This window comes from Pseudorca crassidens, chromosome 16 (assembly GCF_039906515.1).
Source record: "Pseudorca crassidens isolate mPseCra1 chromosome 16, mPseCra1.hap1, whole genome shotgun sequence".
In the NCBI taxonomy this organism is placed as follows: Eukaryota; Metazoa; Chordata; class Mammalia; order Artiodactyla; family Delphinidae; genus Pseudorca; species Pseudorca crassidens.
In genome coordinates this window covers 5,400,504-5,427,299 of record NC_090311.1, presented here as the reverse complement: position 1 = coordinate 5,427,299, position 26,796 = coordinate 5,400,504, and the positions used below count along the sequence as shown (strand labels likewise).

Here is a 26,796-nt window from a genome sequence, read left to right as displayed (position 1 = left end):
TTCTCACTGGGCCTCCTTGCTGCACGGCTGTGCCAATAAAAAGTAAAAAAGAAAAGTTCATAGTTTGTTTCAAATTTGTTCCTGCCGACATTATGGTAATACCACTATTTTGCATGACTTAATTCTTGGCAAATGGATTTTAGAAGGCTAGGGAGATCACAGTGGCTCCAGAGAAGAAGGTTTTGTGCTTTTTTTTTTTTTTTTTTGGTACGCGGGCCTCTCCCCGCTGTGGCCTCTCCCGTTGCGGAGCGCAGGCTCAGTGGCCACGGCTCACGGGCCCAGCCGCTCCGCGGCATGTGGGATCTTCCCAGACTGGGGCACGAACCCACGTCCCCTGCATCGGCAGGCGGACTCTCAACCACTGCGCCACCAGGGAGGCCCGAAGGTTTTGTTCTTGAATGTGCTAATTCGTCCCCTTCTCTGTCTCTGGCCTTGTGCGTTTTGCACCGTGGTCCTGCTACCTAGAGCCCTGTGCTACCTGCAGGGCCCCTGTGCTCTGCTGAGCATCTCAGCCTGGCCTCATTTCCTGAGTCATGGCGGTTCCCCTGGCCCCTTGTCCTATAGTTCATTCCGTCCTTGAGCGAACTCCCTTCTGGTGTCCCATGTGCCCAGCTCGGGGAACCAGGATGAAACAGGTGCAGGAGCTAGTTCCAAGAGTGAGTCTTAACCACTGAGAGGAGCTAAACGAGGGAGAGCAGAGCCACACCTGAGCCTGCGCGTCCCCGCCGTTTCCATACATGGGCACATCCTTGTATAGCACAGCTACTCGTGGCCAGAGGGGACTAGCCCATCGATCCAGAGGCCTGGGTCTGGCCAGGCTGACCCAAAGGCTGAGGGCTTCTGCCCGCTGGGGACCCATTCGTGACACAGAAGGGGAAGCTCTGGTCTAACCTGGTGGTTCTTAGCCAGGGGCTGTTTGGGAATGTCAGGGACATCATTTGATTGTGATAGTGACTCTGTGTGTGTGTGTGTTATGTGCAGGGGGTTACGTGCATTTAATGGGCAGGAGTCAGAGAGGTGGTAAAAACTGTCCTGCCCAATGGAAATGACATCTCTCCCATGAGAAACAGGGAGACCTTCCCCCATTGTGGATATTCTCCAACGGAGGCATAACAAATGTTCATCTACTTTTTTTCTTAGCATCTTTATTGGAGTATAATTGCTTTACAATGTTGTGTTAGTTGCTGCTTTATACCAAAGTGAATCAGTTATACATATGCATATATCCCCATATCTCCTTCTTCTTGCATCTCCCTCCCACCCTCCCTATCCCACCCCTCTAGGTGGTCACAGAGCACCGAGCTGATCTCCCTGTGCTATGTGGCTGCTTCCCACTAGCTATCTGTTTTACATTTGGTAGTGTGTATATGTCCATGCCACTCTCTCACTTTGTCCCAGCTTACCCTTCTCCCTCCACATGTCCTCAGGTCCATTCGATACGTCTGCATCTTTATTCCTGTCCTGCCCCTACGTTTATCAGAATGATTTTCTTCTAGATTCCATATATATGTGTTAGCATATGGTATTTGTTTTTCTCTTTCTGACTTACTTCACTCTGTATGACAGACTCTAGGTCCATCCACCTCATTACAAATAACTCAATTTCATTTCTTTTTATGGCTGAGTAATATTCCATTGTATATATGTGCCACATCTTCTTTATCCATTCATCTGTCTGTGGACACTTAGGTTGCTTCCGTGTCCTGGCTATTGTAAATAGAGCTGCAGTGAACATTGTGGTACATGACTCTTTTTGAATTATGGTTTTCTCAGGGTATATGCCCGGTAGTGGGATTACTGGGTCATATGGTAGTTCTGTTTTTAGTTTTTTTTTTCTTTTCTGTAAGTTTATTTATTTTATATATTTATTTTTGGCTGCATTGGGTCTTTGCTGTGCGTTGGCTTTCTCTAGTTGTGGCGAGTGGGGGCTACTCTTTCTTTGCAGTGTGCGGGCTTCTCATTGCCGTGGCTTCTCTTGCTGCAGAGCACGGGCTTTAGGCACGTGGGCTCAGTAGTTGTGGCTCACGGGCCCTAGAGTGCAGGCTCAGTAGTTGTGGCACACGGGCTTAGTTGCTCCGTGGCATGTGGGATCTTCCCGAACGAGGGCTTGAACCCGTGTCCCCTGCTTTGGCAGGCGGATTCCCAACCCCTGCACCCCCCTATTTTTAGTGTTTTAAGGAACCTCCATTCCTGTTCTCCATAGTGGCTGTATCAATTTACATTCCCACCAACAGTGCAAGAGGGTTCCCTTTTCTCCACACCCTCTCCAGCATTTGTTGTTTGTAGATTTTCTGATGATGCCCATTCTAACTGGTGTGAGGTGCTACCTCATTGTAGTTTTGATTTGCATTTCTCTAATGATTAATGATGTTGAGCATTCCTTCATGTGTTTGTTGGCAATCTGTATATCTTCTTTGGAGAAATGTCTATCTAGGTCTTCTACCCATTTTTGGATTGGGTTGTTTGTTTTTTTGATACTGAGCTGCATGAGTTGCTTGTATGTTTTGGAGATTAATCCTTTGTCAGTTGCTTCATTTGCAAATATTTTCTCCAATTCTGAGGGTTGTCTTTTCATCTTGTTTACGGTTTCCTTTGCTGTGCAAAAGCTTTTAAGTTTCATTAGGTCCCATTTGTTTATTTTTGTTTTTATTTCCATTATTCTAGGAGGTGGGTCAAAAAAAGATCTTGCTGTGATTTATGTCATAGAGTGTTCTGCCTATGTTTTCCTCTAAGAGTTTGATAGTGTCTGGCCTTACATTTAAGTCTTTAATCCATTTTGAGTTTATTTTTGTGTATGGTGTTAGGGTGTGTTCTAATTTCATCCTTTTACATGTAGTTGTCCAGTTTTCCCAGCACCACGTATTGAAGAGGCTGTCTTTTCTCCACTGTATATTCTCGCCTCCTTTATCAAAGATAAGGTGACTATATGTGCATGGGTTTATCTCTGGGCTGTCTATCCTGTTCCATTGATCTATATTTCTGTTTTTGTGCCAGCACCGTACTGTCTTGATTACTGTAGCTTTGTAGTATAGTCTGCAGTCAGGGAGCCTGATTCCTCCAGCTCTGTTTTTCTTTCTCAAGATTGCTTTGGCTATTCGGGGTCTTTTGTGTTGCCATACAAATTGTGAAAGTTTTTGTTCTAGTTCTGTGAAAAATGCCAATGGTAGTTTCATAGGGATTGCATTGAATCTGTAGATTGCTTTGGGTAGTAGAGTCATTTTTACAATGTGGATTCTTCCAATCCAAGGACATGGTATATGCCTCCATCCATTTGTATCATCTTAATTTCTTTCATCAGTGTCTTATAATTTTCTGCATACAGGTCTCTGGTATCCTTAGGTAGGTTTATTCTTAGATATTTTATTCTTTTTGTTGCAATGGTAAAAGTGAATGTTTTCTTAATTTCACTTTCAGATTTTTCCTCATGTATAGGAATGCAAGAGATTTCTGTGCATTAATTCTGTATCCTGCTGCTTTACCAAATTCCTTGATTAGCTCTAGTAGTTTTCTGGTAGCATCTTTAGGATTCTCTATGTATAGTATCATGGCATCTGCAAACAGTGACAGCTTTACTTCTTCTTTTCCAATTTGTATTCCTTTTATTTCTTTTTCTTCTCTGATTGCTGTGGCTAAAACTTCCAAAACTATGTTGAATAATAGTGGTGAGAGTGGGCAACCTTGTCTTGTTCCTGATGTTAGTGGACATGGTTTCAGGTTTTCACCATTGAAGATGATGTTGGCTGTGGGTTTGTCATATAACACCTTTATTATGTTCAGGAAAGTTCCCTCTATGCCTACTTTCTGGAGGGTTTTTATCGTAAATGGGTGTTGAATTTTGTCGAAAGCTTTCTCTGCATCGATTGAGATAATCATATGGCTTTTCTCCTTCAATTTGTTAACGTGGTGTATCACGTTGGTTGATTTGCATATATGGAAGAATCCTTGCATTCCTGGGATAGACCCCACTTGATCATAGTGTATGATGCTTTTAATGTGCTGTTGGATTCTGTTTGCTAGCATTTTGTGGAGAAGTTTTGCATCTATGTTCATCAGTGATATTGGCCTGTAGTTTTCTATTTTTGTGACATCTTTGTCTGGTTTTGGTATCAGAGTGAGGGTGGCCTCCTAGAATGAGTTTGGGAGTGTTCCTCCCTCTGCTATATTTTGGAAGAGTTTGAGAAGGATAGGTGTTAGCTCTTCACTAAATGTTTGATAGAATTCACCTGTGAAGCCATCTGGTCCTGGGCTTTTGTTTGTTGGAAGATTTTTTTTTTGCTGTACGCGGGCCTCTCACTGTTGTGGCCTCTGCTGTTGCGGAGCACAGGCTCCGGACACGCAGGCTCAGCGGCCATGGCTCATGAGCCTAGCTGCTCCACGGCATGTGGGATCTTCCTGGAGCCTAGCCGCTCTGTGGAATGTGGGATCTTCCCGGACTGGGGCACAAACCCATGTCCCGTGCATCGGCAGGCGGACTCTCAACCACTGCGCCACCAGGGAAGCCCTTGTTGGAAGATTTTTAATCACAGTTTCAATTTCAGTGCTTGTGATTGGTCTGTTCATATTTTCTGTTTCTTGCTGTTTCAGTCTCAGAAGGTTGTGCATTTCTAAGAATTTGTCCATTTCTTCCAGGTTGTCCATTTTCTTGGCATATAGTTGCTTGTAGTAATCTCTCATGATCCTTTGTATTTCTGCAGTGTCAGTTGTTACTTCTTTTTTATTTCTAATTCTATTGATTTGAGTCTTCCCTTTTTTCTTGATAAGTGTGGCTAATGGTTTATCAATTTTGTTTATGTTCTCAAAGAACCAGCTTTTAGTTTTATTGATCTTTGCTATCGTTTCCTTCATTTCTTTTTCATTTATTTCTGATCTGATCTTTATGATTTCTTTCCTTCTGCTAACTTTGGGGCTTTTTTGTTCTTCTTTCTCTAACTGCTTTAGGTGTAAGGTTAGGTTGTTTATTTGAGACGTTTCTTGTTTCTTAAGGTAGGCTTGTATAGCTATAAACTTCCCTCTTAGAACTGCTTTTGCTGCATCCCATAGGTTTTGGGTTTTCATTGTCATTTGTTTCTAGGTATTTTTTGATTTCCTCTTTGGTTTCTTCAGTCATCTCTTGGTTATTAAGTAGTGTGTTGTTTAGCCTCCATGTGTTTGGATTTCTTACAGATTTTTTCCTGTAATGGATATCTAGTCTCATAGCATTGTGGTCAGAAAAGATACTTGATACAATTTCAATATTCTTAAATTTACCAAGGCTTGATTTGTGACCCAAGATATGATCTATCCTGGAGAATGTTCCATGAGCACTTGAGAAGAATGTGTATTCTGTTGTTTTGGATAGAACGTCCTATAAATATCAATTCAGTCCATCTTGTTTAATGTGTCATTTAAAGTTTGTGTTTCCTTATTTATTTTCATTCTGGATGATCTGTCCGTTGGTGAAAGTGGGGTGTTAAAGTCCCCTACTATGATTGTGTTACTGTCAATTTCCCCTTTTATGGCTGTTAGCATTTGCCTTACGTACTGAGGTGCTCCTATGTTGAGTGCATAATTATTTACAATTGTTATATCTTCTTCTTGGATTGATCCCTTGATCATTAGGTACTTTCCTTCTTTGTCTCTTGTAAGAGTTTTTATTTTAAAGTCTATTTTGTCTGATATGAGAATTGCTACTCCAGCTTTCTTTTGATTTCCATTTGCATGCAATATCTTTTTCCATCCCCTCACTTTCAGTCTGTATGTGTCCCTAGGTCTGAAGTGGGTCTCTTGTAGACAGCATATAGACGGGTCTTGGTTTTTTATCCATTCAGCCAGTCTGTGTCTTTTGGTTGGAGCATTTAATCCATTTACATTGAAGGGAATTATTGATATGTATGTTCCTATTACCATTTTCTTAATTGTTTTGGGTTTATTATTGTAGGTCTTTTCCTTCTCTTGTGTTTCCTGCCTAGAGAAGTTCCTTTAGCATTTGCTGTAAAGCTGGTTTGGTGGTGCTGAATTGTCTTAGCTTTTGCTTGTCTGTACAGGTTTTAATTTCTCCATCAAATCTGAATGAGATCCTTGCTGGGTAGTTTAATCTTGGTTGTAGGTTTTTCTCCTTCATCACTTTAAATATGTCCTGCCGCTCCCTTCTGGCTGCAGAGTTTCTGCTGAAAGATCAGCTGTTAATCTTCTGGGGATTCCCTTATGTGTTATTTGTTGTTTTTGTCTTTCTGATTTTAATATTTGTTCTTTGTATTTAATTTTTGATAGTTTGATTAATATGTGTCTTGGCGTGTTTCTCCTTGGCTTTATCCTGTATAGGACTCTCTGTTCTTCCTGGACTTGATTAACTATTTCCTTTCCCATATTAGGGAAGTTTTCAACTGTAATCTCTTCAAATATTTTCTCAGTCCCTTTCTTTTTCTATTCTTCTCCTGGGACCCCTATAGTTCGAATGTTGGTGCGTTTAATGTTGTCCCAGAGGCCTCTGAGAGTGTCCTCAATTCTTTTCATTCTTTTTTCTTATTCTGCTCTGTGGTAGTTATTTCCACTATTTTATCTTCCAGGTCACTTATCCGTTCTTCTGCCTCAGTTATTCTGCTATTGATCCCTTCTAGAGAATTTTAAATTTCATTTATTATGTTGTTCATCACTGTTTGTTTGCTCTTTAGTTCTTCTGGGTCCTTGTTAAACGTTTCTTGTATTTTCTCCATTCTATTTCCATGATTTTGGATCGTGTTTACTGTCATTATTCTCAATTCTTTTTCAGGTAGACTGACTATTTCCTCTTCATTTGTTAGGTCTCATGGGTTTTTGGCTTGCTCCTTCAACTGCTGTGTGTTTCTCTGTCTTCTCATTTTGCTTAACTTACTGTGTTTGGGGTCTCCTTTTTGGAGGCTGGATGTTCGTAGTTTCCGTTGTTTTTGGTGTCTGTCTCCAGTGGCTAAGGTTGGTTCAGTGGGTTGTGTAGGCTTCCTGGTGGAGGGGACTGGTGCCTATGTTCTGGTGGATGAGGCTGGATCTTGTCTTTCTGGCGGGCAGGTCCACGTCTGGTGGTGTGTTTTGGGGTGTCTGTGGCCTTATTATGACTTTAGGCAGCCTCTGTGCTAATGGATGGGGTTGTATTCCTCTGTTGCTAGTTGTTTGGCATGGGGTGTCCTGCACTGTAGTTTGCTGGTCATTGAGTGGAGCTGGGTTTTTGCGTTGAGATGGAGACCTCTGGGAGATTTTCGCCATTTGATATTATGTGTAGCTGGGAGGTCTCTCGTGGACCAATGTCCTGAACTTGCCTCTCCCACCTCAGTGGCACAGCCCTGGCACCTGGCTGCAGCACCTAGAGCCTGTCCTCCACACGGCTTAGAATAAAAGGGAGAGAAAAAAGAAAGAAAGAAAGAAGATTAAATAGAATAAAATAAAGGAGAATAAAATAGAATAACGTTATTAAAATAAAAAATAATTATTAAGAAAAAATAATTTTTTTAAGTAAAAAAAGGAGAGACAGAACCCTAGGACAACTGGTAAAAGCAAACCTGTACAGACAAAATCACACACAGAAGCATACACATACACATTCACAAAAAGAGAAAAAGGGGAAAAAATATATATATATCCTTGCCCTGAAAGTCCACCTCCTCAATTTGGGATGACTCGTTGTCTATTCATGTATTCCACAGATGCAGGTACATCAAGTTGATTGTGGAGCTTTAAACCGCTGCTCCTGAGGCTGCTGGGAGAGATTTCCCTTTCTCTTCTTTGTTCTCACAGCTCCCGGGGCTCAGCTTTGGGTTTGGACCCGCCTCTGCGTGTAGGTCGCCGGAGGGCGTCTGTTCTTCGCTCAGACAGGACGGGGTTAAAGGAGCCGCTGATTCGGGGGCTCTGGCTCACTCGGGGGGGGGGGAGGGGCACGGAGTGCGGGGCGGGCCTGCGGCGGCAGAGACCGGCGTGAGGTTGCACCAGCCTGAGGCGCGCCGTGCATTCTTCCGGGGGAGTTGACCCTAGATCCCGGGACCCTGGCAGTGGCGGGCTGCACAGGCTCCCCGGAAGGGGGGTGTGGAGAGTGACCTGTGTTCGCACACAGGCTTGTTGGTGGCGGCAGCAGCAGCCTTAGCGTCTCCTGCCCGTCTGTGGGGTCCGCGCTCTTAGCCGCGGATCGCGCCCGTCTCTGGAGCTCCTTTAAGCGGCGCTCTGAATCCCCTCTCCTCGAGCACCAGGAAACAAAGCGGCAAGAAAACTTTTCTCCGCACTCTCTCCCGGCCAGCCGTGGCGCACTAACCCCCTTCAGGCTGTGTTCACGCCGCCAACCCCAGGCCTCTCCCTGCGTTCCGACTGAAGCCCGAGCCTCAGCTCGCAGCCCCGCCCGCCCCGGCGGGGGAGCAGACAAGCCTCTCGGGCTGGTGAGTGCCGGTCGGCACCGATCCTCTGTGCGGGAATCTCTCTGCTTTGCCCTCCGCACCCCTGTGGCTGTGCTCTCCTCCGAGGCTCCGAAGCTTTCCCCCTCCGCCACCCGCAGTCTCCGCCCGCGAAGGGACACTACTCTTACGGCTCCCTCCCACTGGTGCAGGGCCCGTCCCTATCCTTTTTTCTGTGTTTTTTCTTTTTTTTTTTCCCCTACCCAGGTACGTGGGGAGTTTCTTGCCTTTTGGGAGGTCTGAGGTCTTCTGCCAGCGTTCAGTATGTGTTCTGTAGGAGTTGTTCCACGTGTAGATGTATTTGTGATGTGTCTGTGGGGAGGAAGGTGATCCCCGCGTCCTACCCTTCCGCCATCTTGAAGCTCCTGTCGACCACATCTTTACTCATTCATCTGTTGATGGACGTTTGCGTTGCTTCCACCTCTTGGCAGTTGTTTATAATGCTGCAGTGAATAGGAGTGTGTAAATGTATCTTCTGTATCCTGCTTCCATTTCTTTTGAGTAAATACCCGGAAGTGGGATTGCTGGGTCACATGGTCGCTCTATTTTTAATTTTTTGAGGAGCCTCCGTACTGTTTTCCTCAGTGGCTGAACCATTAACATTCCCATCAACAGTGCGCAGAGGTTTCAGTGTCTTTGCCCACACCCGCTATTTTCTGTTCTGTGTGTTTTTTAAAAAATAAATTTATTTATTTATTAATTTATTAATTTTCTGGCTGCGTTGGGTCTTCGCTCCTGTGTGCGGGCTTTCTCTAGTTGCAGCGAGCGGGGGCTACTCTTCGTTGCGGTGTGTGGGCTTCTCATTGCGGTGGCTTCTCTTGTTGCGGAGCACGGGCTCTAGGCTCGCGGGCTCTAGAGCACAGGCTCGGTAGTTGTGGCACACGGGCTTAGTTGCGCCACGGCATTTGGTATCTTGCCAGATCAGGGCTCGAACTTGTGTCCCCTGCATTGGCAGGTGAATTCTTAACCACTGTGCCACCAGAGAAGTCCTCACTGAAGAATCTTAATCTTAGTGTACTGTTTGTACTTTTCTCACTACCTTTTTCCTTTGGATTTTGTGATAGTTATACATAAAACTACGCAGAGGAGTGATTTCCTCCAGCTGCTCACTTGTCACTCGGGATTGAATGAACCTAAACGTTGGCCGTAGAGATGGGGAATGTTATATTAAAGACCAGAATCTGCTTCAAGGGAGCTTGGTATAAAGAGGAGAGGTGATTTTAGATTTAAGATACAGAAGATGTAGGTAGTCTTGATTGAATAGGGTGTAAGGAGCAGAAGCAGTCACTGTCATTATCTTTCTTTTGTTCTGGATTCTTCTGTGTCTAAGAACAGTGTGGCTCATCCTTGAATCTCTCCAAAGTGCCGTGTGTTTCCATTTTAACTGCATGAAACCTTCATGTCCTGCCATCTGCTCCATTTCATTTGTGCCCTATGAAATACACAAGCTCTGGTCCAGGGGCACCTATTGGCTGAACTGTTCTTGCTACATGTTCCTGTATCAGGATGCTTTCCTGTATCAGGACGCTCTGGTTCTTCTGAGCCAAGTCTGAAAGGACAATTTGTGGACCATATATATTTTAGCTCAAAACCTCCAAATGGAATCATTTTAATATGTGTTTTCTGGAGAAATATGTAATTAATAATTGCTTCATACGTTATTCAAGAAAAACTTATTTTGTATCACAGATAGCTCTTGTAATCTTATATAAAGATATGCTAATGGATTTAATTAAACTAATCATGCTGAAAAATGTAGCCTGAACTTTACCCTAAAATAGTGTCTGTTAATCACCATCAGTAGTAATATTTTTATCCAGAGAGATACTTACAACATTAAATCGATACTGGATGGAAAGTGCATGTTTTGTTTTGTTTTACAGTTTGGATTAAGTTGGCATTCTCATGAGATGCATGACAATTAAATTTGCTTAGGGAAGAGTATAAAATTTATTTAATTTCTTTAACCTGAACTGTTTGAGCAATTAGAAAACTTTTGGAATTTTCTGCCATTTCATAATTCTTTCATGCATTTCATTTCTTTCTCTCTAGAATTTTGGTTTCAATGTGTTTTTTGTCCATTTGATTCAGTTCTGACCATACTTTCCTTCCTCAGAGTTGTGATACCATGAGTTTTTTGTTTTAACCTTTAAATCATACTTCATTATTGCCCTCTTCAGAGGTGTTTCTCTCTTTTTAAAAAATGAAGTATAATTAATTTACAATGTTGTGTTAGATTCAAGTGTACAGCAAAGTGATTCAGTTATACACATACACACACATATATATATATTTTTCAGATTCTTTTCCATTATAGGTTATTACAAGATATTGAGTATAGTTCTCTGTTCTATACAGTAGGTCCTTATTGTTTCTTAAAATTAATTAATTAATTCATTCATTTTTGGCTGCATTGGGTCTTTGTTTTTGCACGTGGCCTTCTCTAGTTGCGGCGAGCGGGGGTTACTCTTCGTTGTGGTGTGCGGGCTTCTCACTGCGGTGGCTTCTCTTGTTGCGGAGCTTGGGCTCTAGGTGCGCAGGCTTCAGTAGTTGTGGCTCGTGGGCTGTAGTGCGCAGGCTCAGTAGTTGTGGCGCACGGGCTTAGTCGCTCTGCGGCATGTGAGATCTTCCTGGACCAGGGCTCGAACCCGTGTCCCCTGCCTTGGCAGGCGGATTCTTAACCACTGCGCTACCAGGGAAGCCCGGTCCTTATTGCTTGCCTATTTTATATATAGTAGTGTGTACCTGATAAGCGCAAACTCGTAACTTATCCCCCCCCCACCTCATTCCCTTTGGCAACTATAAGTTTGTTTTCTATGTGAGTCTCTTTCTGTTTTGTGAATAAGTTCTTTTGTATCATTGTTTTAAGATTCCGCATGTGAGTGGTATCATATGATATTTGCCTTTGTCTGTCTGACTTACTTCACTTAGTATGATAATCTCTAGGTCCATCCATGTTGCTGCAAATGGCATTATTTCATTCTGTCTTATGGCTGAGTAATATCCCATTGTGTATATATATATATATCACGCATCTTCTTTACGCATTCATCTGACGATGGACATTTAGGTTGCTTCCATGTCTTGGCTATTGTAAGTAGTGCTGCTATGAACGTTGGGTGCCTGTATCTTTTCAAGTTATATTTTCATCTGGATATGTGCCCAGGAGCGGGATTGCAGGATCATATGGTAGCTCTGTGGGTACCATGAGTTCCTGATTGCCTGGATGTTAAGTGATGAACCCAGTATTAAGAGGACCACCCAGCAACTTGCCTGTCTTTTATTTTATTTTTTTTTTGCGGTACGCGGGCCTCTCACTGTTGTGGCCTCTCCCGCCGCGGAGCACAGGCTCTGGACGCGCAGGCCCAGCAGCCATGGCTCACGGGCCCAGCCGCTCCGCGGCATGTGGGATTCTCCCGGACCGGGGCAAGAACCCGCGTCCCCTGCATCGGCAGGCAGACTCTCAACCACTGCGCCACCAGGGAAGCCCACTTGTCTTTTGATATTAGTAGAAATAGCTTTACCACTGGCCCCTGATTTTGTTTCTTGTATCTTTCTGTGGATTGCTGCCTTTCAATCAGTGCTCAATGGCAGGGAGCCCTATTGTTTTTGGTGGTAGTTTCAGTTGTACCTGAATCCTTCACGTGCCTGAGTGTGTGGGGGACTGAAGTGCGTGTTCTCAGCATGTCAGTGGGTCATTGCACACGTATTTGAGGCCCAAAGGCCTTTAGGGTTGGACCTGTCCGTCCTCACGTGGGAAAAGCTTTTCCACGTTCAAGGAGAAGTGGCAGCCTGGACTTAAGCTGCCGTTTTGTTAATTCAGGTAAATTTAAAGTCAACTCTGAAAGAATAACTTTCTTAAAAAGCAAACACTGATTTGATAAGTTCAATTATGACTTAAGACACAGGAGTCGGATAAACAAAGCTCAAACGTTGAATTCATTTACATTCCTCTGCTGTGCTGGTCTCTGTTCCTGGCTAGACCCTGTCTGGTGGGTGTGTTCACACAGGTTATGTGGCCCCGGCTCACAGCCCCGGGAGGGGTGCCGAGGAGCTCCCACTCCAAGCTGAGCCCTGTCTCTGGGGCACATCCCACAGGCCTCACCTCCTGCCCACCTCACTCGCCCAGTGAACCGATGCGTGCCCCCCGCCTGCCCGGAGCCTAGCCAAGGCCTGGGAGGCACCCTGGTGGCTGCTGACATGCCATGCGGGCATCCTGGCCTCTCCCCTACCATTCGAAAGAGGCTGGCATGTTCTGAGCAAGATTTTGTGTAAATAACTAACTGGTTTACAAAAAGTAATAGAAAACAGCAACAGAGAAAGAGGCGTCTCCGGCGCCCTCCATTCCTGCTACCCGGCTGTCTCTGAGACTTGGCAAATGATTCTACTCACTACTTACCACTTTAATCAGGACTTGATAAATGGAAGTTTTCACTGAATGGAGAGTTTTGCACGTTGAAGAAGGTGTGTGTGTTCACATCTGCACACATCCACACTCTCCTGCTGCCACAACGAGTGGTGAGCACCGTCCGTGGGCAGCAGTGATGGGTTGGGGGTGTCTCGTCGCCTCCACGGCACCCTTCCGTTCTCCCGACTGCCGCTGGAGGCCGCCCCATTCACCGCTACTAACCTCCATCTTTTCCCACTGAGAGGCACCCAGAGGAAAGGCTCCCTTCCTGAGTTCACATAGTAGGTGGCGGAGGTGGCAGCCTGGCCCGGAGCCCGGGTGCTCGTCCGGGGGGGCACCCACTCCTGGGCGTCATGCCGTCTACCCTCCCTCGTCTGCGTTCGGGCCTTCTGTTTCTGGAGGCGCCTTCTGCAGATGAGGTTCGGCCCATCGCTGCCCCTCACCGAGCCGAGCCCGCCTTGCCTGGCCCGTGCCGCACCCTTGAGACGCTCTCGAAGCAGCCCTGCCCTTGAAAGAGACCTGAATTCAGGGAAGCAGCCTGACTCCACGGAGGAAACGGGGGCCTTTTCCTGCAAGCACGAGCGGAAACCAGAACACTCAAGTCTCTCGTCCAGTAGCCAGTGTTAGAAATGGGCAAAGCGGGCTGCGCCCTTAACGAGAGTGGGGGATGGCACGCGCTTTCTCAGGAGGCTTGGGCTGCACTGGGTGGACCTCAGGGTTCCCTCGGCCTCTTCTGGCTGCTCATCTTCCTGGAGGGGATACAGCTGGGTCTCTCAGCTGACGAGGCCGATTTCAGTGGGTGCAAAGCAAAGAGGTGCAGAGTCTCTTGAGGTTAAAGAGGTGCTTTTGGGCAAAGCTCTGTGGGTCCGGGAGTCATGGAGGCTCTGCTGTGTCTAGGGTCCTTGGCCGGGCCACAGCCGTGAGACCCTGGTCGGGGGGCTACAGACACACGGCCCAGCGCGGTAATAGTCCTCGATGGCTGACCCGGAATCCGTGTGTCTTGAGGAAAACAATGGCTAAGGGCTGATACCTCTGCGTGTTTAGGACCAGGGGCAGGAGTGGGGGGAACAGTGACCCAGGAGGAGGGAACAGCATGGGCACAGCCTCGGAGCTGGCAGAGATGTCCGTAGCATGGGGGAGACTGAAAGAGGCTCCACATTGTTGGAAAGGGTCCTGCAGGTGGAGGTGGAGGCCCCTGACTGGGACATGGGGGAGGTGGGGCCCGGGCCTCTGAGGATGCTGGGTGGTCAGGCCTGTATCCCAGGAGCAGGGCGTTGCCACCCAAGTATCTCAGTTAGATTTGCATCTTAGGAAAGCTCCTCTGGCTGCGCGTGGGACGTGACCTTGAGGAGGTCAGAGCAGAGGCGGGAGGCCCCTTAGGAGGCCGTGCCTTCCTGCCGGAGGGAGACACAAGAGGCGGGGGCCAGGTGGTGGACACTATAGAAATGGAGAAGGCCGTAGAGGCAGGGCGTGTGGAAGAGTGAGGATCCACCAGGCTCTGTGATTGGTCAGAAGTGGGCTGTGCCGAAGACGCAGCATCCTGAGCGTGTGACCTGGGGGCTCCCGGGTGCAGCGCCCTGAGCCTGGAGCACCGGGACGAAGGGTAGGGCCCCCTCTAAGGCAGGGGGAGTTTGCAGCATCTGTGGGGCAGCCACGAGTCCAGTGGCCGTCGGGTGTGTGAGTGTGAAGCTCAGGAGAGAGGTGACCTGGGAGATAGGCATTAGGCGTCTGCAGCCGGCCGAAGGGGGCTTCCTGAGGGGTATGGAGAGGGGGGAGAAAAGTCTAGAATGGGACTGCAAGGACACCCACCTTTAAGGGAGGGGCAGGGGACAGAGGAAGGTGGTCGCCCTGGCAGTGAGGGCTGTGGATGCTCCGGAAAATGAGGGGTCACAGCAGTGTCACGGGAAGGTCACCTAAGCGAAGGCGTGGAGTCGCTGTGGCCTCGGCAGGAATGGAGACTTGATGGCGGCTCGAGAGGTCTGGGCAGTGCGTTGGTTACTGGACACCGGGGTGAGTGCACAGCTTGGGAGCTGTCTGTGCTGGGCTGGGCGGTGGGGAGCCTGGGGCTCTGGGTGCTTTCAAGGGGAGAGGCTGGCGTGGGCTGGAGTGTGGAGGAGAATGCGGGAGGTGCTCGATCAGACGGTGGGGCAGCGGGCAGTATCCCCCCACCCCCACCCCGTGGAGGGAGGTGCTCCCTCTGTCTGCCTGGAGGGACAGGCAGAGGCCGGGCGTCCGGCTTGTTTCGGCTTGAGTGGTGGGCAGAACTGCCCAGCCTGTTCTGATGGTTTTGGTTTTCCCTGAAGCGGGAGGTGAGCTGAGCGAAAAGGGGGTGGGATCCTGGGCTGGAGGAGAGCGAAGAGAGGCTGAGACGGTCACTGGGGGAGGGCAGACGGTGGAAAGGAGCCCACGACCGCCGGAGTACGGAGAGAACAGAGCTGGAAATGGGGTGCGGGGCACACCCTCGCCTTCGCTTCATTCCGTCTGTCTGCCCTTGTTACGTTATCCAGGACTGACGTGGGCTCGTGGTTGCTCCGTGTTCTCTGTGACCCTCGTGAACTGTAAAACGCGACGTCCCTAGCATCTGGCTCAGTTCGGCAGAGCTCCCTGTTAAGCAGCATTTGGGGGTCTCCGTGGGTACAGCCCTCCCTCTGTGGGTGTCGCCTGACCTTGGGTTGGGGAGCCTTCAGCGCCCGGCGGCCCCCGGGCAGCGAGCAGAGGGTGGGCCGCGAAGGCCTGTCTTGTTTGCCGCTGTTTGTCCTTGTAAGATGGTGTTTATCACGCTGCTCCAGGCAGATGGTGCTTCGTGGGGTACAGGCTAAAACGCATTATGCTGATGCATCCTCGCCCGCAGGACCCTCACAAACTAGACAAGACACTTTCTGGCCCGAGCAGTCAGCTGTGCAAACGCTTATTATTAAACGTCACAGTAAATATTTTTTTATTTTTTCAAAGCAACTCTAAGGTATTTGAAGCAGAACTTTGGAAGGCAGAATGAAATTATTTCTATTTAAGGTTCTTTTCAAAAGTTGCATCTCGGGGGCTTCCCTGGTGGCGCAGTGGTTGAGAGTCCGCCTGCCGATGCAGGGGACATGGGTTCGTGCCCCGGTCTGGGAAGATCCCACATGCTGCGGAGCGGCTGGGCCCGTGAGCCATGGCCGCTGAGCCTGCGCGTCCGGAGCCTGTGCTCCGCAACGGCAGAGGCCACAACAGTGGGAGGCCCGCGTACAGCCAAAAAAAAAAAAAAGTTGCATCTCGGGCTTCCCTGGTGGCGCAGTGGTTGAGAGTCCGCCTGCCGATGCAGGGGATGCGGGTTCGTGTCCCGGTCCGGGAAGATCCCACATGCCGCGGAGCGGCTGGGCCCGTGAGCCGTGGCCGCTGAGCCTGCGCGTCCGGAGCCTGTGCTCTGCAGCGGGAGAGGCCACAGCAGTGAGAGGCTCTCGTACCGCTAAAAAAAAAAAAAAAAAAGTTGCATCTCAAAGCAGAGAGTTGGAATTCCTTGATCTGGCCGGCATTGAAGGACAGGGTTAACACCTGGGGAAAAACACCACTAATTCTGTAGTGCAGATTTAGAGGTAAACTTGGCTTACCTGTCCTTGATCATCTTGACTGTGGCGCGTTAAGGCATGAGGGGCTTGGAGGTGGACTGGCTCCAAATACTGGCAAAACAGCTTCACTTCGCTTGTGCCTTGACTTGCTTTGCGATTATTTTCTCCCCGTGTGTGGCTTGTCTTTGTTGTCTCAGCAGAAGTTCTTTTGAAGAGCAGGAATTCTTCATTTTGATGATGTACAATTGATCCAATTTTTTTCTTTTACAGATTTTGCTTTTGGTATCATATGAAAGAAATCTTTGCTTAGCCCGAAGTCACAAGTATCTTCTTCTAGACGTTTTATAGTTTTAAGAATATAAGATCTATGATACATTTAAAGTGAATTTTTATATAGGATGTGAGGTATGGAAGGAATTTTATTTGGTGCTGACCGAGGGGGCACCTTTGTCCCTTGTTGCAAATTGGTTGACCATATATATTCAGGGTAATCCATTTAAGGTGGGTTTCTGCCTCCTTGCTTTTGGAAAACAATGCTAACAGCTGTTTAGGTAATAGGTGTGGCATTTTCCAGTGTTCAAAGTGTTATCCAGTTCTTTTTTCAATTAGATTTTGAGCTTTATTGCAGCCCCTGGAGGTATTTGACATGAGTATTATTTCCTCCATTTCATTCAGGAAGGGGGAGCCCCCCCCCCCCCCCCCCCCCCCCCCCCGGTAGAAGGAGTCACTTAGAGTCAGAGGCAGAGGGGGGCGTCCCAGCCAGGGTCAGAACATTTAAAATCCAGGACCTTTTCCCAATCACATATAGATGAGGGTGGGCTGAGGCCCTGGCTTCCCACCAAACTGAATTTTAATTCTAGCTCAGTTCAGTACTACCTGTGTGATCAGGGGCAAAGTAATTAACATCTCCGTTGTCAGTTTCCTTGCCTTCCTGCACAGCTAACTCCCTGTAGGAGGTCTGTTGGAATTAAAGATAAAATATACACTGGTCTAACACAGCTGGCAGAGCATGTATTAGCATCTATCATTATTACCATCACTCTTATTTTCTGCAAGTGTGGGTTTTCTGGAAGATACAGAATGTGAATATAGGAGATAAAGTTACTAAAGAAGAAAGTGATTCCAAGTTCAGGGACCTAGATATACAGGCAGTCATTTCTGGAATGGAACAAAGGCAGTCATTCTCATTGTTGAATGTGGTAGAGCTACAGTGAATTTGTGGGTGGGGGGTTCTTCTGGGGGCACAGGTCTTCATTTGCTAGGATTTCCTTTGGGTAAAGGGGAAAATCACATAAAAGCTTGGTACAGTATAGGCGTTCGTGAGCAAGCATTGAATGTTGGCTTCTGCTCATATCACTTTTATTATGTGTCAGGATATCCATGTTGACACATCTCCACTGTTTGTGGATCAGAGGCTGTGTTTTTTCCCCTCAATTTTTGTTGTGTTTAACCATCAGCTTCTCATCAGGAAAGTGATCTTTGTTTTTTTGGTATGTGTGTGGTTTTTCAAAGTAATTACAACTTCGTGTGAAGATTTGCCAACTGCCTTAGGCTCAACGTTCTTCTTTGTTCTTGGTTTTCAGGGTGCAGCGCTGAAATACTTGCCAACCATTGTCAACGATGTGAAATTGGTATTTGATCCCAAAGAGCTCAGGTAAGGAAGCACCCAAGGCGAAGGCTTCCCGTGTGCCACGCTTGGCCTCCTTTTGAGGGCGTTAGTTCACGGGATGCTTGGGTTGTCTCAGGTCCACATAGTTCAGTGCCCTGACTCTTTCTGGAACATGTTCTAGTGATGGTGTCTGTGACACTTTGCTCATTATGTCTTTATGTGGAAAAGGTGTCTTCTATCAGCGGCCACAATATTTTCTTCAGAAGATTGTTTATGGCCTCATGCACACGTAATACAAATTGGGCATCTTGCGTCCTTTAGACTTTAGAATTCCATAGGTGGCTCTTGGGTTTGGGTTTGGGTTTCAGCACCTAAACGTTTTGACTCGGGAGCTTTAATATTGGTGTCTCTCCTCCTCTACCTCATTACCATACAGCTTCTTTCTGGGGGCTCCTGCCCAAGGGCTGTGAGCCTCAGACAGGAGCCGCAAGTTGTCAGCTCAGGTTATAGTAAAATGAAAACCAAAAACTAAACTCTGGGCGAGCTGGACTCTGGCTTTCAGATGGAGGAGTCAGGCTGGGGACCGAATCCTTCCTTTCACCTTCGGATTTTGCCACCGTCCCCATCCAAGCTCAGTCTCAGTTGTTTACTGTGCAGATGTCACTGCATTTGGGAAAGAGGTGTCTCGAGCCCGTGGGTGCACGGCCTCTGTGACCCCAGACATCCGCAGCACAGCCCTCGTCTGCTCCTTGTTTGGGTTTTGATTTAACGTTTGACACAATAAACTTACCTGCGGGTGGTGACACCTCTTGACCAGCCAGAAAAGTCCACCTAAACATTAGTAAAGGGCCACCTTCCGTCGGGCGGTTAAGCGGAATGAAAAACGGTCACCCTTCTATACTTTATGTCCACCATAGGTCACTCATGCCCTGGAAGTGAAGGGTGAGGGGCTTTTGGGAAGCTGCTCTCCCCACGAATCATCACGTGTCTGATGTGCCTGAGGATTTAGTGTCCTGCGTGGACACATTTATTTTTGCTCCCAGGCACTGGCAATACTGGTTATAGTTTAGCAGGTTCTAAATGAGAAAAGGAGGCACAGATGGGCCCATGGGCAACAGGTCTGCCCTCCCGGGTCTCCGTGTGCTCTGTGCCTGCATCCCAGCTCTCAGGCAGTGGTCCAGACAATGGCGATATCCGCAGCCCCTGGGAATTTGCTGCATCTTGGGTTCCTTCCCAGATCTTCTGAATTAGGAATTGGGGGCGGGGCCCAGCTATTTGGTTTTAGTGATGCCTCCAGACACTTTCAATGAATGCTGCTGTTTGAGAACCTCAGGTCTGGAGAAACAGAGGACGAGGGGGGAGCTGCAGTTGGGTGGGCCATGGCCATACTCTGGGCCTGTCCTCCTGGGGCATGGGGACCAGGCCTTTGCTCACTAGAGGGGTGACGTCCATGTTCACAACGGGCGCTTGTGCCTTGTGCTTGGAGATCCGGGGAAGACTCCCTTCCCCAGGACCGGTCCCATCTGCTCTTGGGCCCTTGACTCTGCGTGCGTGGGTTCCTCTTCAACACCTTACCTACTGATTTTTTAAAAAAATGACATTGAAAATCATGGATGTATTTTTCCCTGTTTAGAAAATTGAGTCATGTTTTGATGAAACAGAAGAGATCACAGAGGAGAATAACTCAAAGTTAATTCCACGAGGATCTGGATCTTCCTAGTTATCTTTCGTGTGCCAGCGTGTGTGCACACACACTAACACACACGTCCATACACCCCTAAAAGAATTCAGCATTACAGTTTTTATTTTACAGTCGACCCCTGTGCTGAAGACATCTTGTTTTCCCACATCAGGAAGGAGACTTCTACCCCATCACCATAATCTACTGTTAGAACAGTTCTGTCACCCCAGTAGGATTCCTCGTGCCCAGTCAGAGTCATTGCCCACTCCCACCCCAGCTCTAGGCAACTACTGACCTACTTACTGTGTGCATAGATTTACCTTTTCTGGGCATCTCCTATAAATGGAATCGTATAATATACGTGACCTTTTGTGACTAGCTTCTTTTCACTTAGCGTAACGTTTTCAAGGTCTGTTAGTGTCAGGATTTCATTCCCTTTTATGGGTGGATTGTGTGGATCTGCTGCATTATGTTTATCCATTCATCAGCTGATGGACGTCTGGGTTTCTCCACTTGTCAAGTGTTATGAATAACGTTGCTATGATTCATATACAGGGTCTTGTGTGGATAAATATTTTCATTTCTTTTGGGTATATACCTAGAAGTTGAAATGCTGGGTCGTATGGTATCTATGTTTAACATTTTCGGGAACTGCCAAGCATTATTCCAAAGTGGCTGCCCCGTCTTGCATTCCCACCAGCATGGTATGAGGGTACCAGTTTCTTCACATCCTAGTCAGCACTTGTTACTGGCTCTCTTTCGGATTATAGCCATTCTGGTGGGTGTGAAGTGAAAAATAACATTCTAAAGCATCATTCTTTTGGAAGAGATTTCGGCCCATATTGTATAGTGGGCCTATTCCAACATTCTGGTGGCATCTAATGACCGTTCACTGAACTTGCGTCTCGGTACTGTCTTGTATCCCCCTGGGTCATTTTGCAGTATTTCCAGCGTCTCTTTTCACTTGTGTTTTTCCTTTTATAGCAAAATGTTTACTGATTTCATCCTAAATGTTCCTGTGGGTTTGCTGACCATTCAGAAGCTATATTGCTTGATTGAAATAATTCACAGTGACCTCTTCACACAGCATGGTGAGTGAAACCCTGAGAATCCTTAAATTGTCACATTTGTCATTGTCTGTAGACCTTGCCCCGTCTGAATTCTCTCTTCTTTGTCGAAAGGAGTGGGGAGGGGCTTCCCTGGTGGCGCAGTGGTTGAGAGTCCGCCTGCCGATGCAGGGGACACGGGTTCGTGCGCCGGTCCGGGAGGATCCCACATGCTGCGGAGCGGCTGGGCTCATGAGCCATGGCCGCTGAGCCTGTGCGTCCGGAGTCTGTGCTCCGTGATGGGAGAGGCTGCGGCAGTGGGAGGCCCGCGTACCAAAAAAAAGAAAAGAAAGGAGTGGGGAGGTTGCAGCCAATTAAAACAGCTCCATTACAAGACAGGAAGATTTAGCCCTTACCAGAGAATGGTAATTGGCATATACTGTAGGTAATAGATCATTGAAGAATGAAGGCACAAACCTTGCAGTTCGGAATTTAGGTGTAACACCAGAGCCCTAGGGTAATCAGCATACATTGTAGCCTGTAAGATGTGCGATTATCTGTCCTGGGGAGGCAATCACTGTCCTCCATTGAGATGATTGCAACAAAAAATTTCAAATTTTCTTTAAATGTAGAAGTCATGGTTATGTCTTAGCCTGAACTTTGCATTCTGTGACAGGGTTTCTTCAAACCCTGCTCAAAGGAAAAAGAATTTCAATGATTCCTCAACTCATTTATCCCAAGGAACACCTCACATTTCCACACGTTATCTCCCTACCCTTTTAATTAATCACTTTCTTTCTGTTTGGACAGATTGGATTAATATTTTACACTTGTCAAGAAGTTTTATTGAAAGCTTAAGACCTTTGCATAATTCCACAACCTTCCTCACTTACTGGAGACAAATGTGAAGACTGTTGAGTGACATTCTGATGGAGAGGCATACATTTATTCTGTTCCATTTGTGTCTAGACGTTTGGCTGTTCTGTTCATTTTCTTTTGTCCTCACGTGTGGTGTTGTTTCAGGGCTGGAGCAGCTCAGTCCTGAGATGTCCCGGTTGAGAACTCAGTGTGTGTCTGGATTAGTCCTTTGTACCATCTAGACTACTGGACCCTATGTTTTTAATCTTATTTCTTGATTTAACTTTATACAATTCACTGGAGTCTGCACTTACAGCTAAGGCTTATGTCAAGAGGAAATGTTAAGACTTCATTTGGGTGGGAGTGTTCTTCTGGAGAAAACACATCAAACCAAGAAGGGAGTAGCTTTTTGCAGCCCTTCCAAACAGACATCTCTTTCTCACTTGCATAAAAGAAAGTCAACTGTGTCGCCGTTATTTGGGACTCAAAGCCCATGAATCGCCTTAAGCCAGTAATCCCAGCTGTCAGTATTTCAGGCTCTTCTTGGAAGGCTGGATATTGAATTGCTTATTCTTCAGGTGTCTTCTAAAGCTTGGGACTTTGTGAGACTCCAGGGAGGCATGAGGCGATAGGTGGAGATGCTGCTTCGTTGTTTCTTTCCATATTGACTAAACTTTATACCACAGTAGGTGAAGTCCCCTGAAAGTTTTATATCTGGGTCTTATTAGGTAGCTTACTAATATCTCTCCTTCCAACCATCCAACCCCAAGACACGCAAAAACACACACCACCACGACCACCACCATCACCATCACCATCGCTGCCACCACCAGTGCCTTCACTGAGCTAACAGTTATCAAAAAAATAACAGTTATCACGGATTGACTGTGCTTGGCTTTTATTGAGTGTTGGTACAGGGATGACCTTCTTGAGGACATATTACGTACATTTCAAAATTTCTGTTGCAAAACTTTGTTCCACGTCCTTTGCATAAGGACCTAAGGCTTAAATGGTTCAACCAAAAATCTTTAAAATAGATCTTCTTAAGGAGTGTATTTCAAGGAAATGTTTTCTTCTATGGACACTTTATTTCTTTAGCTAGTAGATAGCTTGAAGGCAAACTTAGTGTTTATTTTTGCAAATTATATCAGCCGTTGTATTTGGCAGTTGTGATTCTCTTTACTGTGCTCCATTTCTATTTTCACTCCTGTTCTGTAAGTCTTTTATCATAGACTGCCTTAAGTCTTGTTTTGGAAATAATGCAGCATGCAAATAAATATTTAGCTTTGTTTGACGGGGTCTTGTCAGGATGTGTAACATTTTGGAATTATTAACTTAGTATCTTTCTAGATACTGCAAAGGTAGGAATTTAATCTTAATAGTCAGTTGCACCCAACGTAGTAAAGGAGATTGTAGGAGATATATGAGTCCACAATTATCACGGGCAAAGTGAGCCAAAATTAGCCTGAAGCTTCATGTCTTACAAGCAGTTCTAGAATTGTCCAATCAGTCGACATTGTCTAAGCCATAATCTTCAGTGCAAATGTACTTCCGGACGCTCACTGGCTGCGTGGAAGCATTTCAGGATGCGTTGTCCAATGTGAAAATGGCCGCACTTACAGGCTTGAGTTTTAAGAATGTTTCTGGGTGAAGACAGCAAGGACAGCCCAGATTTTTCTCATCTTTAGGCTCCCTGCGTCTTCAAAGTTACCCAGAGCCATCTTACCTCCTTGTCAGGAAAGGTTTATCACTGGAAATCATCCAGTTGGTCTGTTCTTACGAAGATGTCATTACTTGTGCAAAATATTCTGTGCCACATTTGGTATCAATATTTAAAGCCAAACCATTTTCTGGTGAGATATGATGGCTGTGATTTTCTTGCCTCGTTCCATTTCTTGTTAATTTGTAAAAAAATGCAGTTGTCCGTGTCCTCTTTCCTGATCCAAGTGGAATCGGTCAAACTAGCTCCCTTCGTGTCTAGATTTCTGGAATGTGCTACAACTAGGTTTAGCTGCGCAAGCTACTGGGTGTGCTAGACCGTTGTCAGTGTTCTCTGGGGGATGTGGTCAGAGCGCATCCCTGTCTGGCTCCTCCGGTTCCTCTGTTGGGCTCCAGAGCACGTCTTTGCTCATCAGCATGTGTGTTGCTTCACTCATGGAAGAGACTCACTTTGTTGCTTTGCTCTGAAATGTTTCTTTTATCTCCCTCCAATATCAAAGTTATTGCGTTGTTTTGAGAGTCTTACTTTGATGGAAGTGGGAAGCTGATCTGGGTGCAGTGAGGCTGGCAGTGAATTCTGAAGCTGCCATTGCTCCTCTGCAGGAAAGCCTTCCCTTGACAGGTTTGGGTCCCAGCAGGCCAAGGCTTCCAGGCCCCTGGTTGGCTCAGCCTGGCTCCTCTTCTGTCCTCTTTAAGGACCAGAAGACTGAGGGTGCATCCTGCTGGGTTTGTTAGGCTACAACAGGAGATGTGTCTTTTGGCAAATCGGGTTGTGTTTGGCCCCAGCTAGTGTGGACACCACAGCTGCTGTCACTGCCGTCTGTTCCCAGCCGTGCCAGCTGTAAGGCTCCTTCTGAATCAGGACCTTGCAACTCCCACTGCCTCTGCAACCTCCACCCTGGTCCGGAGGAAATGAGAGTTCTTTACAGAGCTGTCCTCCCGCTGCTCATTTCCAGTTGCCGTCCTAAGAAGTCGTGCCTCCTTGGCAGAACCTGGAACATAGTTGTAGCTGCAAGGGTGGCTGTGGATTCGAGTTCTGGCTTCTGTACTGGGGAAAGAGAGCTCAAAATGTAGACCCCCCCCCCCCGAATTTAAGAAGCCTGTTCAGAAGATGTGTGTGGACCTGGCCCTCCTGCACGTCTGCCACAGTAGATTACTGACCATGCCAGTGGTCCAGCCCCTCGGCAGGTGTCCAGCGACTCAGAGTGCATGGTTGGTTGCCAGTCACATTAGCCTCTTCTCTGAGGACATGTCTCTCTCCCTTTGCTTTGCTTAAAAAATAAAATGAATGACTGGTTTGCATCATTTCTCCTGTAAATGATTTTACTGCCTCATTACTAAAGAACTATGCATGTCTGAAGCCCTTGCTGGGATGAGGGCAGGCAGCTCACGAGAGGATTGCGAGTGTGTGTGGGCTCTGCGATCACATTGCCTGGGTTCAGATCCTGCCTCTGTTACCTGCTAACTCAGTGACCTCGGGTGAGTTACCCTCCAGGCTTCAATTTCTCCAGCTGCCCTTTTCTTCTTGCCTCCGTTACGTATCTTGAAGATTAATACATATGTGGTACTGAGATTTACCCTGAGTGTTTCGTGAACATTCAAGAAATGTTAGCCATGTCTTTTCATTTTTGTTGAGGATTCATTAGAAGAATGGCCGGTGAGACCCTGCCCTCGTGGCGGGTGCGGGGCTATCATGTCAAATATGGGGCAAAAGAAAATAGACCTGGACCAAATACTGGAAGGGATTACATAGCGAGCTTCCTCCGAGAGGTGCTCTGATCACCCTGCATAAATAAAATGTCCCCAGACACACTGCCCCTGGGCTCCTTCTGCCACTCCCCACAGCGTGCAGTCGTTGCCTGGTTTTACTTCTTGGCTTGCTTGTTTTCTCTGGTCCTTCCTTAAAATGAGAGGCCTTGGAGCATGGCCTTCTTGTTCATCTTGCTGTTCCTCCATCGCTGGTGCCTAGAACAGTGCCTGGCTCACAGTGCATATTTATCTCATGTTCAAATGCAGCACTTCTTTCCCCAGGGAGCGGTGCAGAGAAGGAAGCGTGACATGCATATGTAGTTCCCTTGATCTGAGGGAGGAGAGGCCTTGTGTTCACACGGGGAAGCTGGCTGTCTCTCTCCGTCTGGGCTCTGAATGGATGGATCATGGAGCAGGAAGGAGGTGTCTTTGAGGAGGAGTAACAGAAAGAGATAAGTGAGAGAGTTAAGATACGGAGGGTCATCTGTGAGCAGTTTTATAAAATTAAGATTGTCGTCTTCTCTTTTTTTTTTTTTTATATGATTGCATCTACCCAGGAAACCATCTCTGGCCTCCCAGGCAACTGCTTTGGGGTCTCTGGTGTCCCATCCACTGTGCTGAGGTCTGGATGCAGATGATAATTATGATAGTTAAATAGTGCTGAGCTCTTACTGTGTGCCAGGGGCCATGGTAAGCCCTCATCTATCTATGTTAAATTTTCATTGGGGTATAGTTGCTTTACAATGTTATGGGGCTTTTTTTTTTTTTTTTTTAAGATTGTCTTCTTTTTGCCTCTGATTTTATTATTCCTCTGTTTTGTGGAAAGATGAAGTGGCAGAGGGGACAGCTCAACTCTACCTCTGGACTCAAGATAGCTCTTTGTTAAAATTACGGAAAATTTTAAACATATAGGAAAATGAGGAGAAGAGTGTAATGAACGCCTCGCTGGGCTTCAGAACTATCAAGTCATGGTCTTGTTTTTATCTCGATGCTCCTCCTCCGGATACTTTTCTTTACATTTATTTTATTGAAGTATAGTTGCTTTACACGGTTGTGTTAGTTTCTGCTGTACAGCAAAGTGATTCACTTATACATACACATATATGTGTGTGTGTATATATATATATTCTTTTTCATATTCTTTTCCATTATGGTTTATCACAGGATATTGAATATAGTTCCCTGTCCTACACAGTGGGACCTTGTTGCTTATTCATCCTGTATGTCATAGTTTGCATCTGCTAATTCCAAACTCCCGGTCCATTCCTCCCCCGCCCCGGATATTTTTTAAAAATTTATTTTATTGAAGTATAGTTGCTTTACACGGTTGTGTTAGTTTCTGCTGTACAGCAAAGTGATTCACTTAAACACACACACACACACACACACACACACATACTTTTTTTTTTTTTTTTAAAGAAGATGTTGGGGGTAGGAGTTTATTAATTAATTTATTTTTGCTGTGTTGGGTCTTCATTTCTGTGTGAGGGCTTTCTCTAGTTGTGGCAAGCGGGGGCCCGTCTTCATCGCGGTGCACGGGCCTCTCACTATCGCGGCCTCTCTTGTTGCAGAGCACAGGCTCCAGACGCGCAGGCTTAGTAGTTGTGGCGCACGGGCCCAGTTGCTCCGCGGCATGTGGGGTCTTCCCAGACCAGGGCTCGAACCCGTGTCCCCTGCATCGGCAGGCGGATTCTCAACTACTGCGCCACCAGGGAAGCCCCTACATTCTTTTTCATATTCTTTTCTATTATGGTTTATCACAGGATTTTTAGCATAGTTCCCTGTCCTACACGG

At 46.7% G+C, this 26,796-nt stretch overlaps 1 protein-coding gene across 7 annotated transcripts in view; it reads left to right on the top strand.

Moving 5' to 3' along the window:
* DOCK1 (dedicator of cytokinesis 1) overlaps nucleotides 1-26,796 on the top strand; it is a 526,777-nt gene that overhangs the window by 160,335 nt on the left and 339,646 nt on the right. For all 7 annotated transcript variants that reach the window (XM_067709064.1, XM_067709065.1, XM_067709063.1 and 4 more), the window contains 2 exons: nucleotides 17,924-17,994; nucleotides 20,615-20,721. In XM_067709064.1, the coding sequence (XP_067565165.1) occupies nucleotides 17,924-17,994; nucleotides 20,615-20,721 (178 nt within the window). The remainder of the gene's footprint in view (nucleotides 1-17,923; nucleotides 17,995-20,614; nucleotides 20,722-26,796) is intronic.